Below are 16,488 nucleotides of genomic sequence, written 5' to 3'. Positions count from 1 at the left end.
TATTCAACTCATCCTGCGTTTTGTCCTTTCCTTCAGTGAGTTCTAGTCCAGAAGGTTGCCTGCTTTTTGTCTTCTTCCTTAGTGACTAATGACTCATTCACAAAAATCAGGAAATTGAACAGCTCTTAGTTTAGAATAAAACTCACTGAGGAAGAACACAACTGCTCCTCGAAATTTCGATGTATGAAATATATAAAATTTTATTGGGCATTTCAGGAAAAATTAAGCCTTCCAAATGAAAACGACACCACCACCACATCTATGCCGGGTGCTTTGAAGTATAAAAGTGCAGTAAGGAAAATATCGCCTTTTCACTGGTAACCACCGCAGTGCGCAGTGTTCCAATTTTTCTTGGACAACTTTCATGTGGAAGCGTTTACGGAAACCGTCAACTATCTCTCATCCACTTCAGCCACATTTGCTCCCAGATAGTGTACTTCCTACAGGCTCTGAACCGAATCAACCCATGATTTTGTAGAAGTTCCATCGGGTTTTGTAAAAGATTCCCGGCGCCATCTAGGTCTTTGGAGTGTGTTCAAAAGAAATGTCGCTTAGAACTTCTTAGGAACCAAAATATAAGACTGTGAGTTCCATGATTTTTGTACCAGAATAATGGTAGTTTTACAACTTTGCCAGCCTTATTGCTAATTGAAAGATAGAGGCTTAGGAATGGCACAACTTGATATAGCAAACCTTCGTATTTTTGGCTGTGAGTTTAGTAAAATGCCATTTACTCATCCGACAGGGTCAATCAGCTCTTTACCGCTCTCACCATTTCTGTCGAGTAAACCTTTCCACCCTCTGGGTATTTTGCTGCAACAACTACAGCCAAGTCATCGACAAAGCTTACAATCGTATCCTACTCTGAGAGAGAAGCACGAGTACACCATTTTAGTTAGCATTCCAAAGGAAGGGACCCAGTACCGATCCCAATGAAAGCCCCACCCGCCCCGTACCGGAGAGTTTTCTCTGAAGGTCATTTTCAACAAGACTCGCCATATACTAATGAACATTTGTGTAAGCCTAGGCGTCTTCAATTCGGCCCCAGATAGTAGAGTTGAATACGTTTTTGACATTAGTGCCAACACTGCTGCTAGATCTTCGAGTTGCAAGTTGAGCGTGGGGAGCAATGCAAATTTCTGCTCTTTCCACTGGACAGAAAATATTCACCCTTTCAGGCACGCATCGAAGGTACTAACAGAGTAGCAAAGATTTCTTTCAAGAGGTGCGAACAGGTTACCTGTAGTGCTCTTCGCTGGCTTTTTCTTACCAGCCTACAAGTCTCACTTCATTTTATGTCAGCAATTGTGCAAATTGTTTGAAGCAGGTCCTTTTACTTTTGTGAATTGCCTCTTTTATGTGGCTCCGTAATTGTCTAAACGTCTCCTCTCGATCGTCACTACCGGGTTTTTATCTAAGCATCTGGTAGAGCATCCTTGCCCAGAAACATTCGGCTCGCAAACTTGTTGTATTAGTATTTGGGTTGGGTCACGTCGCCGTTGATCTCATACAAATTGCTTGTTGGTCATTGTAAGTAAAGTCCTTACTAACTTGCCAAGCAACTCTTCTGAATAAAGCGGCGCTCACGTATGTGACGTGCACCATAGACCCTAGGTCCCTTCCTCAGGAAATGTATGAGGTCCAAACATTCAGCAATACCAGCTGTGGCTTCGCGCAGAACACGTCCCTTCGAAATCCTTGTCTGGCTGCCCCACTCAAGGGTCCACGCTTTAAAATCACCTACTATGGTTACCGGCCAACATCCTCTTACATCAAAAACGTCAGCACTCAACATTTACTGATACTCCTCAGGCGTAGCCCTTCCATATTGGTTGTGAGGAAGCCTTTTTCCTGTTGTTCCATTCTTTTCTGGAAGACTTAATCTGCAGTAGCTCATAGCGCTGATTTGCCCCGCCATTGTAATTATGGCCACATCTTCTATCGCAGATGGTTTGCGAGAGTGAGTACTGTGACGCCTAGCGCGATTTACGTTGAGGCGGGCACCTGCTGTTGCCTGCAATATGTCAATAGTCAACACATTCCCTTCCTTTGTGCAATTTGGGTCTACTCTTCAATCCTTGCTGACGTAGCTCTACGTTTCGCATCTCGTGCATTGCTTCGACCTGTCATTCAATCTGGAACATATTTTTGCGATGTTCCCTATCCCAGCGTATAAACCAGCCTATTCTTACCTTCTCAGTTGCCTCCACTGGTAAACTGATAATAGCATTTGTGGTCGTCCTCCTTTTCCAAGGTTTCCCGACCCTCCTTCTTCATGGTGAGCTCATCTATATCCTTGCAGACTACAGGGGCCTCCGGTCTGCTGGCCTTGATTTCGGCTTCCTGTCCTAAGAACTTGCAAATTTAAGTAAAGAATCTCTCCTCCGTTACGTTATATCCTTGGATTTCTTGAGTTCCAACATACTGCCTCTTTTCGGGGACCCTCTAATGTGGCTAATATTACCTTGCAATTGGTAAGTTCTGGGTCTGGCTTTACTCTCCCGAAAATGTCACTGTGTGACCGTCTGCTTCGTTTGGAGATGATAACAACCTCCAGTCCTCTCTCTTTTTTCTTGAGGTGACCCCCTCTCTAACCTCAAACAACCATATCATGGTCCTTCCACTCTGATGAATATTACAGGGTTCCAAAGTTATATAGTGCGATAAAGGCAACTCCCGTTGGGTCGCTGCACCTCAGCTCGCTCAGATAGTTAGGCGTCATAATTTCCTTCTCCCCGTATTCCGCCACACTTTCTCCCCTTAGGAGTAGCATTTTTGTTCGCGGGTTTGTGTATGAAGAATTTAGTTTTCTCTGAACTCGTCCCCTGATGGAATCTACTCCCTCTCTTGCGCTTGTAACATTTGATGCGACAATGGCCAAGGTTCCCATTGCTGAGAAGAGCCCACTTTCTCACCCCCAAAAACCGCCCGTACTGGGTTTCCCATGCTCTGCATCGTAACATTAACTCCCTATTCGGATTTATTTCTGGTTATTCTTCCCATAGCTAATTTTTATCTACCGGTGTGGGTTTTCATTTCCCCCTATCCGACCGTTCATACAAGGTGTTGAACTGCAACATTTTTCAATACACGCCCAAGCCTATGCTAATGATGTGCCAGTACTAACTGTTGATCAGGAACTCGGAACGATGTGTACAAACATACAACGTGCTGTTGATTTCATTGACAGTTTGTGACTAAGGCAAGGACTTCCAGTTCCTCCAAATAAAACCACGGCGGCGCTATTTATAAAGAGGAGAAAACCGGAAGGACTTTGCCTCCGAGACATCAGGAGCAAAACCCTCTCCTCAGGTAGTAAATCACTAGGTCGATATTCGCTTATGCATCAGTATTGTGGCGGTTTAAGGTGAGATAATTTTTATTGTAAAGTAGCCGCACTGGAAGGAGCTGTGTGTCTTAGGTATTACTCCAAAAGAATGGATAGCTGTATATATGAAAGCCTTCTACACCAATGGCTCAAAAACAGAATAGGATTCTGGAGCAGGACTGACGAGTAAGAAGGAGAGGTGGAGTTTTCCTTTGGGGCAATATTATGTACTGACAGAAATCGAATCTTAGATGCCTTAGCAAAGGAGGTTTCAATGACTCAATGGTGTGATCGGAGGCAGCAATTGAAGTATCAGTAGGATTGGTTAAGGTTGTCTTCAAAAACTGGGACAGAAGCCAGCAAACATTCTGCAAATTTTATCCTGTCCAAAAGCAGGAAGACTTCCAGGAATATTGTTTGCATTCTGGCTAGCTTTTATTCAATAGGTGGATATGTGTTAAGAATAGCAATTCTCTGATACGTGTTCCTACTCCTATGTCCTGATGAAGCGGAGTCTACGGGAAATTTTTTTATGTGAATGCGTCCCTTATGGATGAATTATACATCGGAGCTTTGGTGCCGATATGGTTTAGTTGCAACAGGTAGCATAATATCTCTTAATGGAAATCTTGCGATACATAAACGTGTTTGGGATATTTCGTTAGAAGGGAGAGCCGAGTACAATGGGCCAGTGACGTTGTGCTGAATGCATTTCCTTATCCCCACGATGGCACGCGCCTGATTTGGCAACTCCACACAGGATATAATGTAATATATACTTGGGATGTTCTTCGGTTTATTGTATAGTGACTAAACAAATCATTTAATAAATAAATAAAAACAGCCTCCAGGTTCCCAATGCAATTTATCAATTTGGTTCATTACTGTTGGCGTGGCTTCATGTAATCTTCAATATTCAATAAAGCTTATCTGGTGTGTCTATCATTTTTGGGGCTTTTACTCCAAAAATAATCGTTTGGGTGCTAGAATTTCATAATCAAAATTAATAGTAAAGCTCGCATATGCACCGATCAATCAAAACTCGGTTTAGATATTATTTTGCCCACTTGTGAAATCAGTAGATTACGGCTTATAAATACACCCACGAAGCGCGTCAAGGGTAGTTCTTTACATTACTTACGTGTGTTTGGTTCATTTAGTCGTTTCTCAATGGAAAGGTGGCAAAATCGTGTTGTGGTCATAACCGGAGCTAGTTCCGGTATTGGAGCTGCTGTTGCTGCTGACCTTGTTAAAGCTGGTCTTATAGTGGCTGCACTGGCTCGTCGAGAAACTAAGCTTCAGGAAAATAAGAAAGCGTTACCCGCTCATTTGCAGTCCCGATATCACCCAATTAAGTGCGACGTTACAAACGAGGATGAGGTCAAGGAAGCGTTTGCTTGGATTGAGAAGAATCTTGGTGGAACGGATATTCTTATCAATAACGCTGGGGTCTTCCACTTTGGATCTAATTTGACTGATGTAGATAGTTCCGAAGTGGTTCGTAACACTCTCGACACGAATGTGGCGGCCGTGGTGTATTGTGTTCGGGAGGCTTTCAATTCCATGAAGAAGCGAAATTTCGATGGACATGTGGTTCTTATTAATAGCGTGGCTGGACACACTGACCAACGTATTGCTGGGATCAACATGTACATACCATCCAAGCACACCGTGACTGCTTTGGCCAAATCTTATCGTCACGAATTCGCAAACGCCGGTACGAAAGTAAAAATCACGGTGAGTACTATTGAAGAATCCTCTAAAATTCATTTTAGGCTGTGATCCAATTTTGTGTTCAATCAGATAATTGAAAATGAGTGTGTTCGTTCGTAAGTTTTTGACAAACCTAATAGGCGTGGAAACGTCATAGTTCCCCTGGAGGGTTTTATTGGCTATCGCCAATAAGTCAAAAGAACTTTATGAAGTCCTGATGAAATAACAGTAGTATTTCGATAGTTTAACTGCGGATATTTCTTATGAAGAAGACATTTAGAAATTTCAAAGCAATATGCAATGGCAATGTGAGAATCCCTTTCAATTGAAAGTTTTTTCCTCTAACTTTCTTCTAATATTCTCCTTGTAGCCCTTGTTATATTCGATGGTAACATGAACAACAGGATAGCTTTATCATCGGCCAGACTATTGGAAAACTTGCCAAATGAGGAGTTTGTTTTTTTAAATAAAAATCTCATACCTTTAAGCACGGATTGTGGTGTTCCTCCGAGAACAAATTTTACTTGCCTATGAAAGTTCTTGGTTTCTATTACTGCGAGTACTATCCCCAAAGGCATTCAGCCTTTGTATTGTAAGGCTTTCTTTCACACAAATTCTATTAAATTCAGTTTACTGGCTGTCTGTCCGCCTGCCTCTCCACCTTTCAGTCTGTCTTTTTTAAAGAAGGCGGAAATCTTCAAAAGACACTGCCCTAAACACGCCAATGTGTGGAATTTTTGCCTACTAAAACCACCAAAGGTGGCAACATTTTCCGGTGATAGCATTTAAGCTAGAGTTTTCTCTAAGTTCCTCCTTTCTTTCACGCACTTTGTGGATTGGAAAAATACGCATAATGGGTCGTCCGCGGATCCATCGCAGTATAGATAATAGGCTTAGGTGTCCAACTTAAACCTATGGGTGAGATTATAATTCATATCCCTTTGTTTTCTACCCAGTCGCTTTCTGATGGTTGGGATCGACGTGTGCGTCCAACGACTCCTTTTTGAAAATATAGATATCTCCTTTTCGACTTTTATTCACGCCCGATAAAATAGGGATGCATGTGCTGTAATCTATGTTCCTCATCTCGGCTGCCAATCGGCACCAATTCATCAGATGACGAGCACAGCATCATCTGAGACGGTCCGGAAGGCAGAACACATCCCTCTGCAGCAGCCGGTAAGTATGCCGTGGGCTACATTCATCCTCATTCTTGACGGAATCATACTGGCGATGAATGCCTTTTTCGGAGTATACTCCACATGCTGCCTAAAATTAAGCTTTGCATCTATCATTACTCCCAGGCATTTGATGCTGGCCTGAAAGCGATACTATGAATCCCAGTTCGAATGTGAACGGAAGTTCCCCTTTTCTCCGTATGTGCCAGTCCAATGCCCTCTAGCCAGGGAATAGCACCGATTACTTTGATTCAGTACAGTTCAGGATTTTCGAGCTGCTTCGCGCCCACAACCAGCGCTATGTTGTCGGTGTAACCCAACACCGTGAACTCTTCCGGAACTGGAAATTTAAGTACATCATTGAAGATTATATTTGGCAGCCCTTTGCGATACCCGCGGAGTCAACATACTTGTTGGGTCCATCCACAATTCTTTCCGTAAATTGCATTTTCGGCTAAGCTAGTCACAATTCTGATGGCCTCAATGATTGATCTAGATTTATGGAACCCATACTGCCCATCTGAAAAGGCCTCCTTGGCTCTCAACAAGCGAAAGTAATCTATTGTAAATTACCCGCTCCAACATTTTTCCGATAGTGCCTAAAAAATGTATGTGTCTACAGAAGGATTTGCCAGCGTTAGGTAACAGTACTAATTTCTGCGCTCCCATGCCGCTGCAAATTTTCCCCTTTAACATGCACGATTCGAAACACTCAGCACACGTGTCCGGTCTAGACTTCACAGCAAACTTAGAGGCTCCATTCAGTATTCCGTATATGCCGGGAGCTTTGTTGTCACCTATTCAACTGCAGATCTTCAACAGTTCCTCTGTGGAATTGCACATTAAGAGATCTCTGAAAGGAGTCAGCACCCCTTTCTCGCTGGGGAGAGGACAGGGCACCTAATCAGTAGAGATGACCGGCATCTAAATTTTCCATCACAACTCTATAGCCGTCTCTGCACGGATTTACATCCGCCTCAGAGCAGATCTTCTTAAAGCAATCCCTTCTGGATGGCCAGTTTGCGATATTTACGGGCTTGCTTCTATGCATGGTATTTTTGCATATATCGCCCTTTGTGCCGTTCATCTGGCTTTGTGACAGGCTAATTGAAGGCTTCTCTTGAAAAGGTGCTGCGGCTCCTTTTGAGCACCTGCGGTGGGTACTGTTGCCGTTTTTGCAATCCAGTGATCTGCTTTCAACTCACCTTTCAACGATTTTGTTATTGGTGTTCTCGGTAAAGTAGTACTTCGCTTGAACACATCTGCTTGCTCACTTCCAAAAGCCACCAACACATGGGGTTTCGAGCCCCTGTACAGTAAGTCCCTCCTTCTAGGGTTTTCCTATGTGGTTTTATGTACTTTGTATCCTTCCCATAACCATTTTGGTACACGCAGCAGAGATTACACTAGCCCATGCACAGTCAGAAAAGAAAGTACATATAAACACATATTTACATATCAATAGGTATGTCCCGTTCCCGCCACACGAGGTGGCACCTGGTGGGAAATCTGGCAACTCCATAGGTCCAGGAGCAGGTTCGTCTCTTTATTTGTCAACCTTTCCCTCACACGGGGAATTGCTTCATGGACCCATTCACAGAAACTAACCGCAAGGAAAATCTATATAAAATTATGGTAGTCCACGCACTTAGTATCTAAACTATTTTGAGGCCTAGATAGTTCATTATTATATCAAAATGTATTCATTATTACATTTTAAAATTTAGTGCGAACCCCCCTTAAGTTCGCCCCAGGTCTATAAAAATTACGCAGTAAGAAAGGTTCAAATATGAAGCATCATTCTGAAAATGGTGCAAAACCTATAATATAACGCAGTTATAATATATATCTCCTTTCACACCTGAAGCGTCGATCTTCCGGGTTCGACTTGTTTTTACCACAAATTCGTGCGTGTGTGCTTGGGTACTACCTTTGGGGAGGCCCATTCGGTTTTATCTGTTCCTGCTGCGACTTTTTATATCCTTACGAGTCCTTGTGATTTCCACCAATTTTTTCTCCATCTTAAAGTTTAGAACTTATGGTCCATACCGAAAGGTTTATGTAATGTCCAAGTATAATGCTAAATTTACTATCGCTTCGCCATTGCCCTTTTAATCAATTAACATTTTTCTTTAAATGATTCCAGAGCATAAGTCCAGGGAGTGTAGACACGGAGCTGATGCCTGAAATATTCCGTAAGATCGGAATTCCTTACCTCAAACCTGCAGACATTTCGAACGCTATATTATATGCTATTGCAACTCCGCCTGATGTTCAAGTGAGTATCTTATAACTGCCTTGAAAATGAATAATTTGATTACAGTACATTTCGCTTTCTATATTTCAGATCTTCGAATTAATAATTCAACCAGTTGGTGAGGGTGGACCAGCGCAGAAAAAGAGCTGAACGGAAGATGGAGAAGATTCACCAGCAATTGTATCGAGTCCCTTCGAAAATGTTGTAACCGTGATAATCCCAACAGGGTTTGAAAATGAATTTAGTAATAAAATACTGAATACAAACAAGATATGTATTTGCAACTAGATTAGGAAGAAACCCGTCTGCCGTTCTGTCGTTGCAACTATCCCTTCCTCCACGATGATTTTTAATAATTGATCTGGTATAAATACATAGAAGTATGCCGAAATTTTGTACAGTAAAAATCAATCCCATCAATAGCTGGAAATCGTCCTTGGGAGCGATTTTCCGGCACAGAAACTTGACACCGTTTCCAGCCCTATGAAACCAAACCCCGACGAGCAAATCTGCCACGCTCTCAATTTTCGTTGATGCTCCAGAACCCTGAAACTTTAGGCTTAAGAAGGGATATTAGACCCGAGCTTGCATGGGACTCATCTGAAGCTTACCTATACCCCTGGTACCACGGGAACCTGGATAGCCCCCGACTTTACATGCTGAAGTAAAATTACTGGTTCATGTGCTTTCACCATGGTTGCAGCGTTTGGCCTCCTGGTGGGAATTTCACAGAGGTTGTGTTTTCGTTCAAGTGGACAAAAAGACCTTTGGGCCCCAAACGTGGAGTAGCATTTCAACGCAGTATGAATACTGAGCCATGCGTTCAATATAGACTGATACCTTTATTGCTTGTCACAACGGGGTTCTCATTGTTGTTATAAAACCAATCCGTGTCTTAGGAAGACCATGGGGTTAAGTCAGCTCGGTAGGTACTCAGGTAAAGCCACCAAGGAGGTAAGTACCCTGACACCCATGTTTTTGGCTTTGCAATCGAGTCCCCGTGAGTCCCTACTCATCTCGACGACTAGGTCCTGCCAGGGACTTAGGCTTAAGGTAGCAATGTGGATATATGTTGCTTTCATTCGTTGTTCGCTTATGCATCCGTAGTGTGGCTGTTTAAGGTGAAACTTGCCATACTTCAAAGAAGTGTGTCTCCGGGTATTACCGGTGCCATGAGCACGACATTCGCCATAACTCTGAATGCATTACTCAATTCGCAGCCCTTGGATTTGTTTATTCATAGTACTGCAATGCGAGCAGCTCGTAGACTAATTCGATTAGATCTATGGGAAAACAATGGACGTGGGGGCACACAGCATTAGAAGAGTCATTGGCAGAACTGAATCTTGTTTTCCGAATGCCTTCCGACTCTCAGATCCCCATACATTAGTTTGGTAGAAGATATGATGTTATCTTGAAACGGAGAGAAAACTTGGACGAACCAGAAGAATGAGTGTCAGGATATACTGACGTCTTCTACACCGATGGCAAGACAGAAAATGGTTCTGGAGCAGGAGTCTGCCTCTCGAACAAAAACGAGAAGTGGGCTTTTCCCTTCGGACAATACACACCGGTCTTTCAGGCCGAAGTGTATGCGATCCTAAAGGCAATTAACGAGCGATTGAAGAGCAGGCGCATCGAAATCTGTAGCGGTAGTCAATTTGCATTGAGATCATTGAGTAGTACTTTGATCACTTCAAAAATCATTCAGGAATGTAGAAACCGATTGAATTCTGTTTCTAGATACAATACGGCAGATTTACTCTGGGTACCTGGTCATTGTGGTGTAGAGAGAAATGTAATCTCGGTTGCGTTAGCAAATGAGGTTTCAACTTTCTGCATATCCGGACCGAAACCTGCAATTGGGGTGTCGTTAGCATGCTGCTATCAAAAACTGGGAACAAGCCTCCCACAATGACAGGTGGCGAAGCTTTAATGCTGCTAGGCAGACCAAACTTTTCTTGTCAGAACCAAACAAGCATACTGCATAGTTTACCCTGTCGAAAAGCAGGAAGCCTTGCGGAAGTATTGTGGGCATTCTGACTGGCCATAGTTCACTAGCTGAGCATATGTTCAGAATAAGAATTATCCAAGATGATACGTGTCCATTCTGTAATGAGGAAGCGGAATCCACGGAACATTTTCTATGTGAATGCCCCGTCAGACATCAGATTTTTGGTGCTGATGTGCTCCAATTACAGAGGGTAGCAGCACATCCACTAACGGAAATCCGGCGATATATAAACGAATCCGGGATATTCCGTTAGACGTAGGAATCGAGTGCAATGGACCACTAAGGTCTGAGTGCTCAGAGACTTTGCGTCTCCCCGCCCCAAACGCACACACACACAAGTCCAGCAGCGAACTGTGCTTCTGTTTATTGCATTGCACACTACCCTTTTGGCTGATCTGTACTCTGCGATTGTGGCCCATTACTCCTCCTGGCTGTTTAAACGTTGTGTCAAGCGCCGGATATTTTGACACCTCTTCCGGAGCTCTATAATTTCCGCCACCCACCAATACATAGAATGTTTGCCACGTCTCGATGCTCCACTTGACATGAAAGCTCCGTAGGCTATCTTAATCAGGTTCATAACTGAATTTATGACAATGCCAGATACAGCGCTATCACCCCAAGGAGTGCCCTCCAGCACGGCTCACCTGGTTCAAGAGCTTCGTTAAATGTACCGGTGTTCACATTCGTGGCGTTCTAAGAAAGAGCGCCGGGGTGGCATACACCGAGAGATTTCGTTAACCACTTTTAAAGCAATGTATTGATGGTGTTCCAGAACTCGCCACCTGTCTACCTGGGGTGTCAGTGATCCCAAAAGTTGGGTCGGGAACGCTTCCCTCGCAGCCAAGTACCTCAACGTTGGTGCCCATCTGGTGTTCGAAACTACGAGCTCTCTAATCCGCCCCTCTGTGCCCATAGTATCTTTAAGAGCGTCAAGCCTGCTTCGAAAGCCCAGCATCTACTCATTCACTGTTAGATAAATACTGAAAAACGTTAGCTCTAAACACTGATGCCATGAAGCTGGGTCTTTGTTTTAGTACTGTTCAGTGATGGACATTACATCAACTTGCATATTGATCTATATAACGCGGATCATATTAATCGCGTCCTAGATCTTTCCAGTTCTGCTCAGAAGAATGGATACTGCCCCCAGCCCGTATAGAACGCAGCTCTCCTGTTCGTTGCAGGTATCCAATTTACGACCTACTTGGTAGTATCTACGGGATTTTGTCCTTACGTCAGGTGCCTGGCAGGATGCGGACGTGTGCCGATAATCTAAACAACGGTTGGAATTCGTCTCTTATATACTATCCAACTATTTCTAATTTTCCCACTGTTACGAAGTCTCTTCATGTACTGCATGGTGATTTCTACTTTGCTTTACCAGAATAGGTATAAAAACTGGTACTCCAAAATTGACCATACTTACTGTTTGGTGCATTTAACGCTTGCCTGAAAGGGAGCATTTTCCCTTCTCTTTGGAAAGTGGCGAGGCTTTCTCTGATCAGCCTGATCGGTGGTTATGCAGATGATGTTATGGCGCTTGTTGACGGATTGTCATATTGATGCGACGGGTTGCTGGATGGATGACTGTTCATGGTTTCAACCTTACACTGGAAAAAACCGAAATAGCCATTTTGACTGAAAAGAAAATTCTAGCCCTGCGACCCATATCAGTCGGCGAGTCGATAATCAAGTCAAAGCTAACAATAAAGTACCTGGACTCACTCTTGACTCAAAGACGAGCTTTTTCGAGGAGGACAAGCCTGCAGCTAGAGTTTCGGCCTTAAGTCGGTAATTGTAGGCGATGCCTCTTCTCCTCTCTAATGAGCTCAACGCCGTTTGTTCTGCTCTATGGTAGAGAGCGCAATTATAGCGCACTGTCTCTGAACTGGCGGTTATATACAAGCGTCAAGGGAGGTGGTCGCACGTGAGGAATGGCATGATGATGAGTGGTAACTCCCTTGGCAAAGTGAGACTAGAGTGAGACCGACTGCGTGGCTCATCGGGAACTTAGGAGCGTGGCTGAATCGGAAGTACGGTTTCCTTACCTAACTACTAAGTGGGTATGGTGGTTTCTAGTCTTACCAGCACAATATTGAGGAGACACGATCTCCTGGTTGGGTGTTCTACAATGCAGTTGTGGACGACTCCCTTCAGATCTTCTTTCTCTCCCTCCTCTCCCTCCGTTGGTGGAAGGAACTCCCTAATTTGAAGGCTCCGCAATAGGGGGGCGGGAGGCTAGCTCAAAGTAATGTGACTAATGGTTTCTGCCTAGCTCTCTGACGAAGCGAAGGTGCTTAGTTGGTAATCCGACGACGTACCGTTGCGGGAGTCCAACGCTTTGTGTGTAAATGCATTCACGTACCCTACCCCCAAATAAGAAACCGCGTTCTTATGGCTTCGTCTTTGTACTGTAGTCTGTTTGCCTACAATAGTTAGCAACAATGGCGTCTTCCTTCTGCCATTAATCTTGTATGGTAAGACGAGTTCAGCGAGGCTTTGGATACAGAATGTCTTAGCATGGTCCCTTCTAACTAATTTTATTTGTTGACCTATCATGGTAGACCATCCTAGCTCCTTTCATTGATCTGATACCACCGAATTTTCTAAACTAAATCCATGACACTGGTGCCAGATATATAGAAGAATAGGCTGCAACTTTGACAGCGTTACTGGCACCAGAAATGAATTTACTTTGCCTTATGACTGAGCTTTATGTTTTTGGACTTTTATATATTCTAAAATTCAGTCTTGCTGCCGCGTCTATTTCGGGTATCAATGGGGTCACAACTCTCAACAATATTCGTCATTTGACTGCTTTACATACAGGGACCAGAATACTAGTCCAATAAAAATTTTAAAAAAGACTGGCTGCAAATTATGTCGCGAATTTTATGAAGAGAAGTTTCGTTGCAAATAGGAGCAATATTGTGCTTGGTGTCTAAAACCAAAATGGTCCAATAAATTCTTCATTGCTCAGCAGTGAAATAAATATAAACCGTCAATATCTGAGACTCTCACGAAAATATAGTCTCCCTTTTAACAGATAAAGGCTACAATCAAAAACATTTCCCCTCAATGCCATCATTCAGATTAAAAACGTTTTTGTAAATTATTGAAGATAAGACCGCGATACTTATTAAGACTGTTTGCCTATTTCTTATCTCAAAGCGCTGAAAAAGATTATTAAATGAAAAGCAAACAATTTACTCCGCCAGTTCTCGAATTTCATTCATTTTCAGATACTTTCTTAATTCAGTTTACTTTCACAATGGATCGTTGGCAAAACAAAGTGGCTGTTGTTACCGGTGCAAGTTCTGGTATTGGTGCCGCAGTTGCTCAGGACTTGGTGAAGGCTGGTCTCATCGTTGTTGCCCTGGCTCGCCGTGAAGAACGTCTACGAGAAAATAAGGGAAAATTGGAAGTTCCCTTGCGAGCTCGATATCACCCAATCAAGTGTGATGTCACCAAAGATGCTGAAGTAAAAGCGGTTTTCTCCTGGGTGGAGAATAATCTCGGAGGAGTAGATATTTTAGTAAATAACGCTGGAATAGCCCGACTGGGTGTTCAACTCTCTGATCCTGACAATACACAAGTGATAGATGATGTCGTAGATACAAACATAAAAGCGACTGCGTATTGTGTACGGGAAGCTTTCAATTCAATGAAAACGCGCAACTTCGATGGACATATCATTATTGTCAACAGCGTTCTCGGCCATAAGAACCCGATGCTGCCCCAATCGTACTCTTTTAATATCTACCCAGCGTCTAAATTTGCGGTGACCGCCATGGTCGAAACCTATCGTCAAGAGTTTGTAAATGCAGGGACGAAAGTGAAGATAACAGTAAGTAAAATATGTAATTGAAAAATTGACAAAAAGGTAAAAATTATTTGTGCGGGAAATGTGGAAAAGTGAACGAATAGGGGACGACATTTTTGACCGATAATTTAGTAAGTCTATTTAATAAAAAGAGGAAGGCAGCCGTGAATTTCTATTTTTTCCACTGGATAGTTGAAACCGTTTCAGCAATTACTAAATAATCTTATCTTTCTTAGAGTATCAGTCCGGGAATCGTAGAAACTGAAGCTATACCGGATGTCGAGGCACAGAAGAAAGCGGGAACGCCGTTCTTGGAAGTTGAGGATATATCGAACGCTATTTTGTATGTTCTAGGAACACCACCACACGTCCAAGTAAGAAGGGATCATGAAGCTTTTCAAATACTAATGAGTGTTTTGCAGGTTCATGAATTAATCATCAAACCGATCGGGGAACGGCTCTGAACTGGATGAAATAGTTACGCTGCAAACTTTACTTGGGATAATACTGAATTGCAAATTGCAAACACAAACTGTATATCGAAACCTTACAAATATTCTGTATTCTAAGTAAATCTATGAAATATAAGTAAATCTTATCACATTGGCATCTGCAAATATTGCTTTGGAATTGGAGTAAGGAACCTTGGATGGACAGATAAAAGCTAATGTAAGCAATTTCTTTCATTAAGCTGAGTTTGTAATGACTAGGTCATAATAAATTGGGCTCCATGATGAAAACCATCCTGGTTGACTGGGGTCGACCTAGAGAAGAGAGCAATCCCACAAACCTACAAACTTAGCGATATTGACAGTGACAGCCACCTGCGCGCCTCTGTGGTAGCCACATTTCGGAATGTGAAAAACAAATAGTAGAACAAATTGTAGAATTCCGCTTTGGTCACTAGATTTCTCCAAGATTTCACTTTGATGCAGCACGTGACGTTTATCTACTAATTTCTCTGAATTGCCTCACCGGCAGCGCTTCATAAAACCTTCCTTATCATCCAATCGAAGACTTTCTCTAAATCGATGAAGCGCAAGATCTAAGCCCCGCACATTTCCCTAAAGTAATTCGAAGGGTGGAAATGCGATAGGCACAAGTGATCCAGAGCGAAGATTACCCTACTCTATGTCTAGTACAAACAGCTTTTAACTAAAACTTAACGCTGGTGACTTATCCTTAAGAATTTAACATTATACTTACAGATAATCTATTGCTTAATTCTATGCTTAATTTAACGTAATAATAACACTAAGATGGAAGCCAATCTATTTCCCTCTGAGATTGAAGTATCTAGTTTACTAATACCGTTAATGAGATGTGACAGCCGCACATTGTACCAGGTGATTCGAGTAATAACAAACCGCAACAGATCTAGATGGAGGAATTGAAGAAAACCCTCCACCCAGCCCAGGGTCTTATGTGAACCGTGCCCATTGGATTGTTTGCAGTCATTTTCGAATGGAACATCACAGATACCTGGTCCCTTGAGTCAGTAAGCTTGACCTTACCATACTACATGGGGGCCTGGCACGGTGGACCTCCAAACCACCATACTCATGGGATTCAAATGAGTACAAAATGTGAAGCCACAAAAAAGACACACAACAAACTAGCCGAACGACATAGCGCACGCGAAGTGGCGGTGGAAGTTCTGAGGTCAAGCAATGCAACCAAGGTCAACATTAGTCTACTGTGAAGATCGCAATCCTGCTCAAAAGGTAAAGAAGAATAAGGGTACATCTGAGGTCACGGTATCAGTCTTAGTGGCGCAGGTGGTAAATGTTATCTAGGCTATCGTAAAGAAGACCTAAAACCAAAAGGGTTCCTGAAAAAGACTCAGGAAAGACCTAAGCCTTCAGTTTTAAAGCGAAGGAAACCGGCAGCAGCGGAGAGCAGCCCGCAAAAGAGAAGTGCTCCCAAAAAAGATTAGTCGGAGCCCAAGAAGCGGAAAATCTGGAGGCGAGATAGGGATGGAGACAGAAACTAGGAGACCCGCCGCTAGCTATGCTAATGGGAGAGCTTTCGACTGGCCATTCTGTCGAAAGTATTTTTGGAACAAATACTTACTCGTGAAAAGCAGGAAATATTTGAAGACCTCTTCATCATAAAGATGGGTGAGAGGTGGAATAAGGAGAGCTTGTGTTTACCAGCATTCGTTTTCCACCA

At 43.0% G+C, this 16,488-nt stretch overlaps 2 protein-coding genes across 2 annotated transcripts; both read left to right on the top strand.

The window, feature by feature from the left end:
• The first annotated feature begins 4,436 nt into the window (after positions 1–4,436).
• LOC119659564 (farnesol dehydrogenase-like) lies at positions 4,437–8,745 on the top strand. Its single transcript, XM_038067717.1, has 3 exons — positions 4,437–5,065; positions 8,366–8,497; positions 8,567–8,745. The coding sequence occupies exons 1-3, from the start codon at positions 4,499–4,501 to the stop codon at positions 8,624–8,626; spliced, it is 759 nt and encodes a 252-aa protein (XP_037923645.1). The 5' UTR covers positions 4,437–4,498; the 3' UTR covers positions 8,627–8,745.
• Positions 8,746–13,707: 4,962 nt separating this feature from the next.
• On the top strand, positions 13,708–14,919 carry LOC119657211 (farnesol dehydrogenase-like). The gene is made up of 3 exons (XM_038064024.1): positions 13,708–14,340; positions 14,553–14,690; positions 14,739–14,919. The coding sequence occupies exons 1-3, from the start codon at positions 13,765–13,767 to the stop codon at positions 14,778–14,780; spliced, it is 756 nt and encodes a 251-aa protein (XP_037919952.1). The 5' UTR covers positions 13,708–13,764; the 3' UTR covers positions 14,781–14,919.
• The last annotated feature ends 1,569 nt before the right edge of the window (positions 14,920–16,488 follow it).

This window comes from Hermetia illucens, chromosome 1 (genome assembly GCF_905115235.1).
Source record: "Hermetia illucens chromosome 1, iHerIll2.2.curated.20191125, whole genome shotgun sequence".
Taxonomy (NCBI): domain Eukaryota; kingdom Metazoa; phylum Arthropoda; class Insecta; order Diptera; family Stratiomyidae; genus Hermetia; species Hermetia illucens.
Note: the sequence above shows the minus strand (reverse complement) of the source record. Positions and strands in the feature narration are given on the sequence as shown.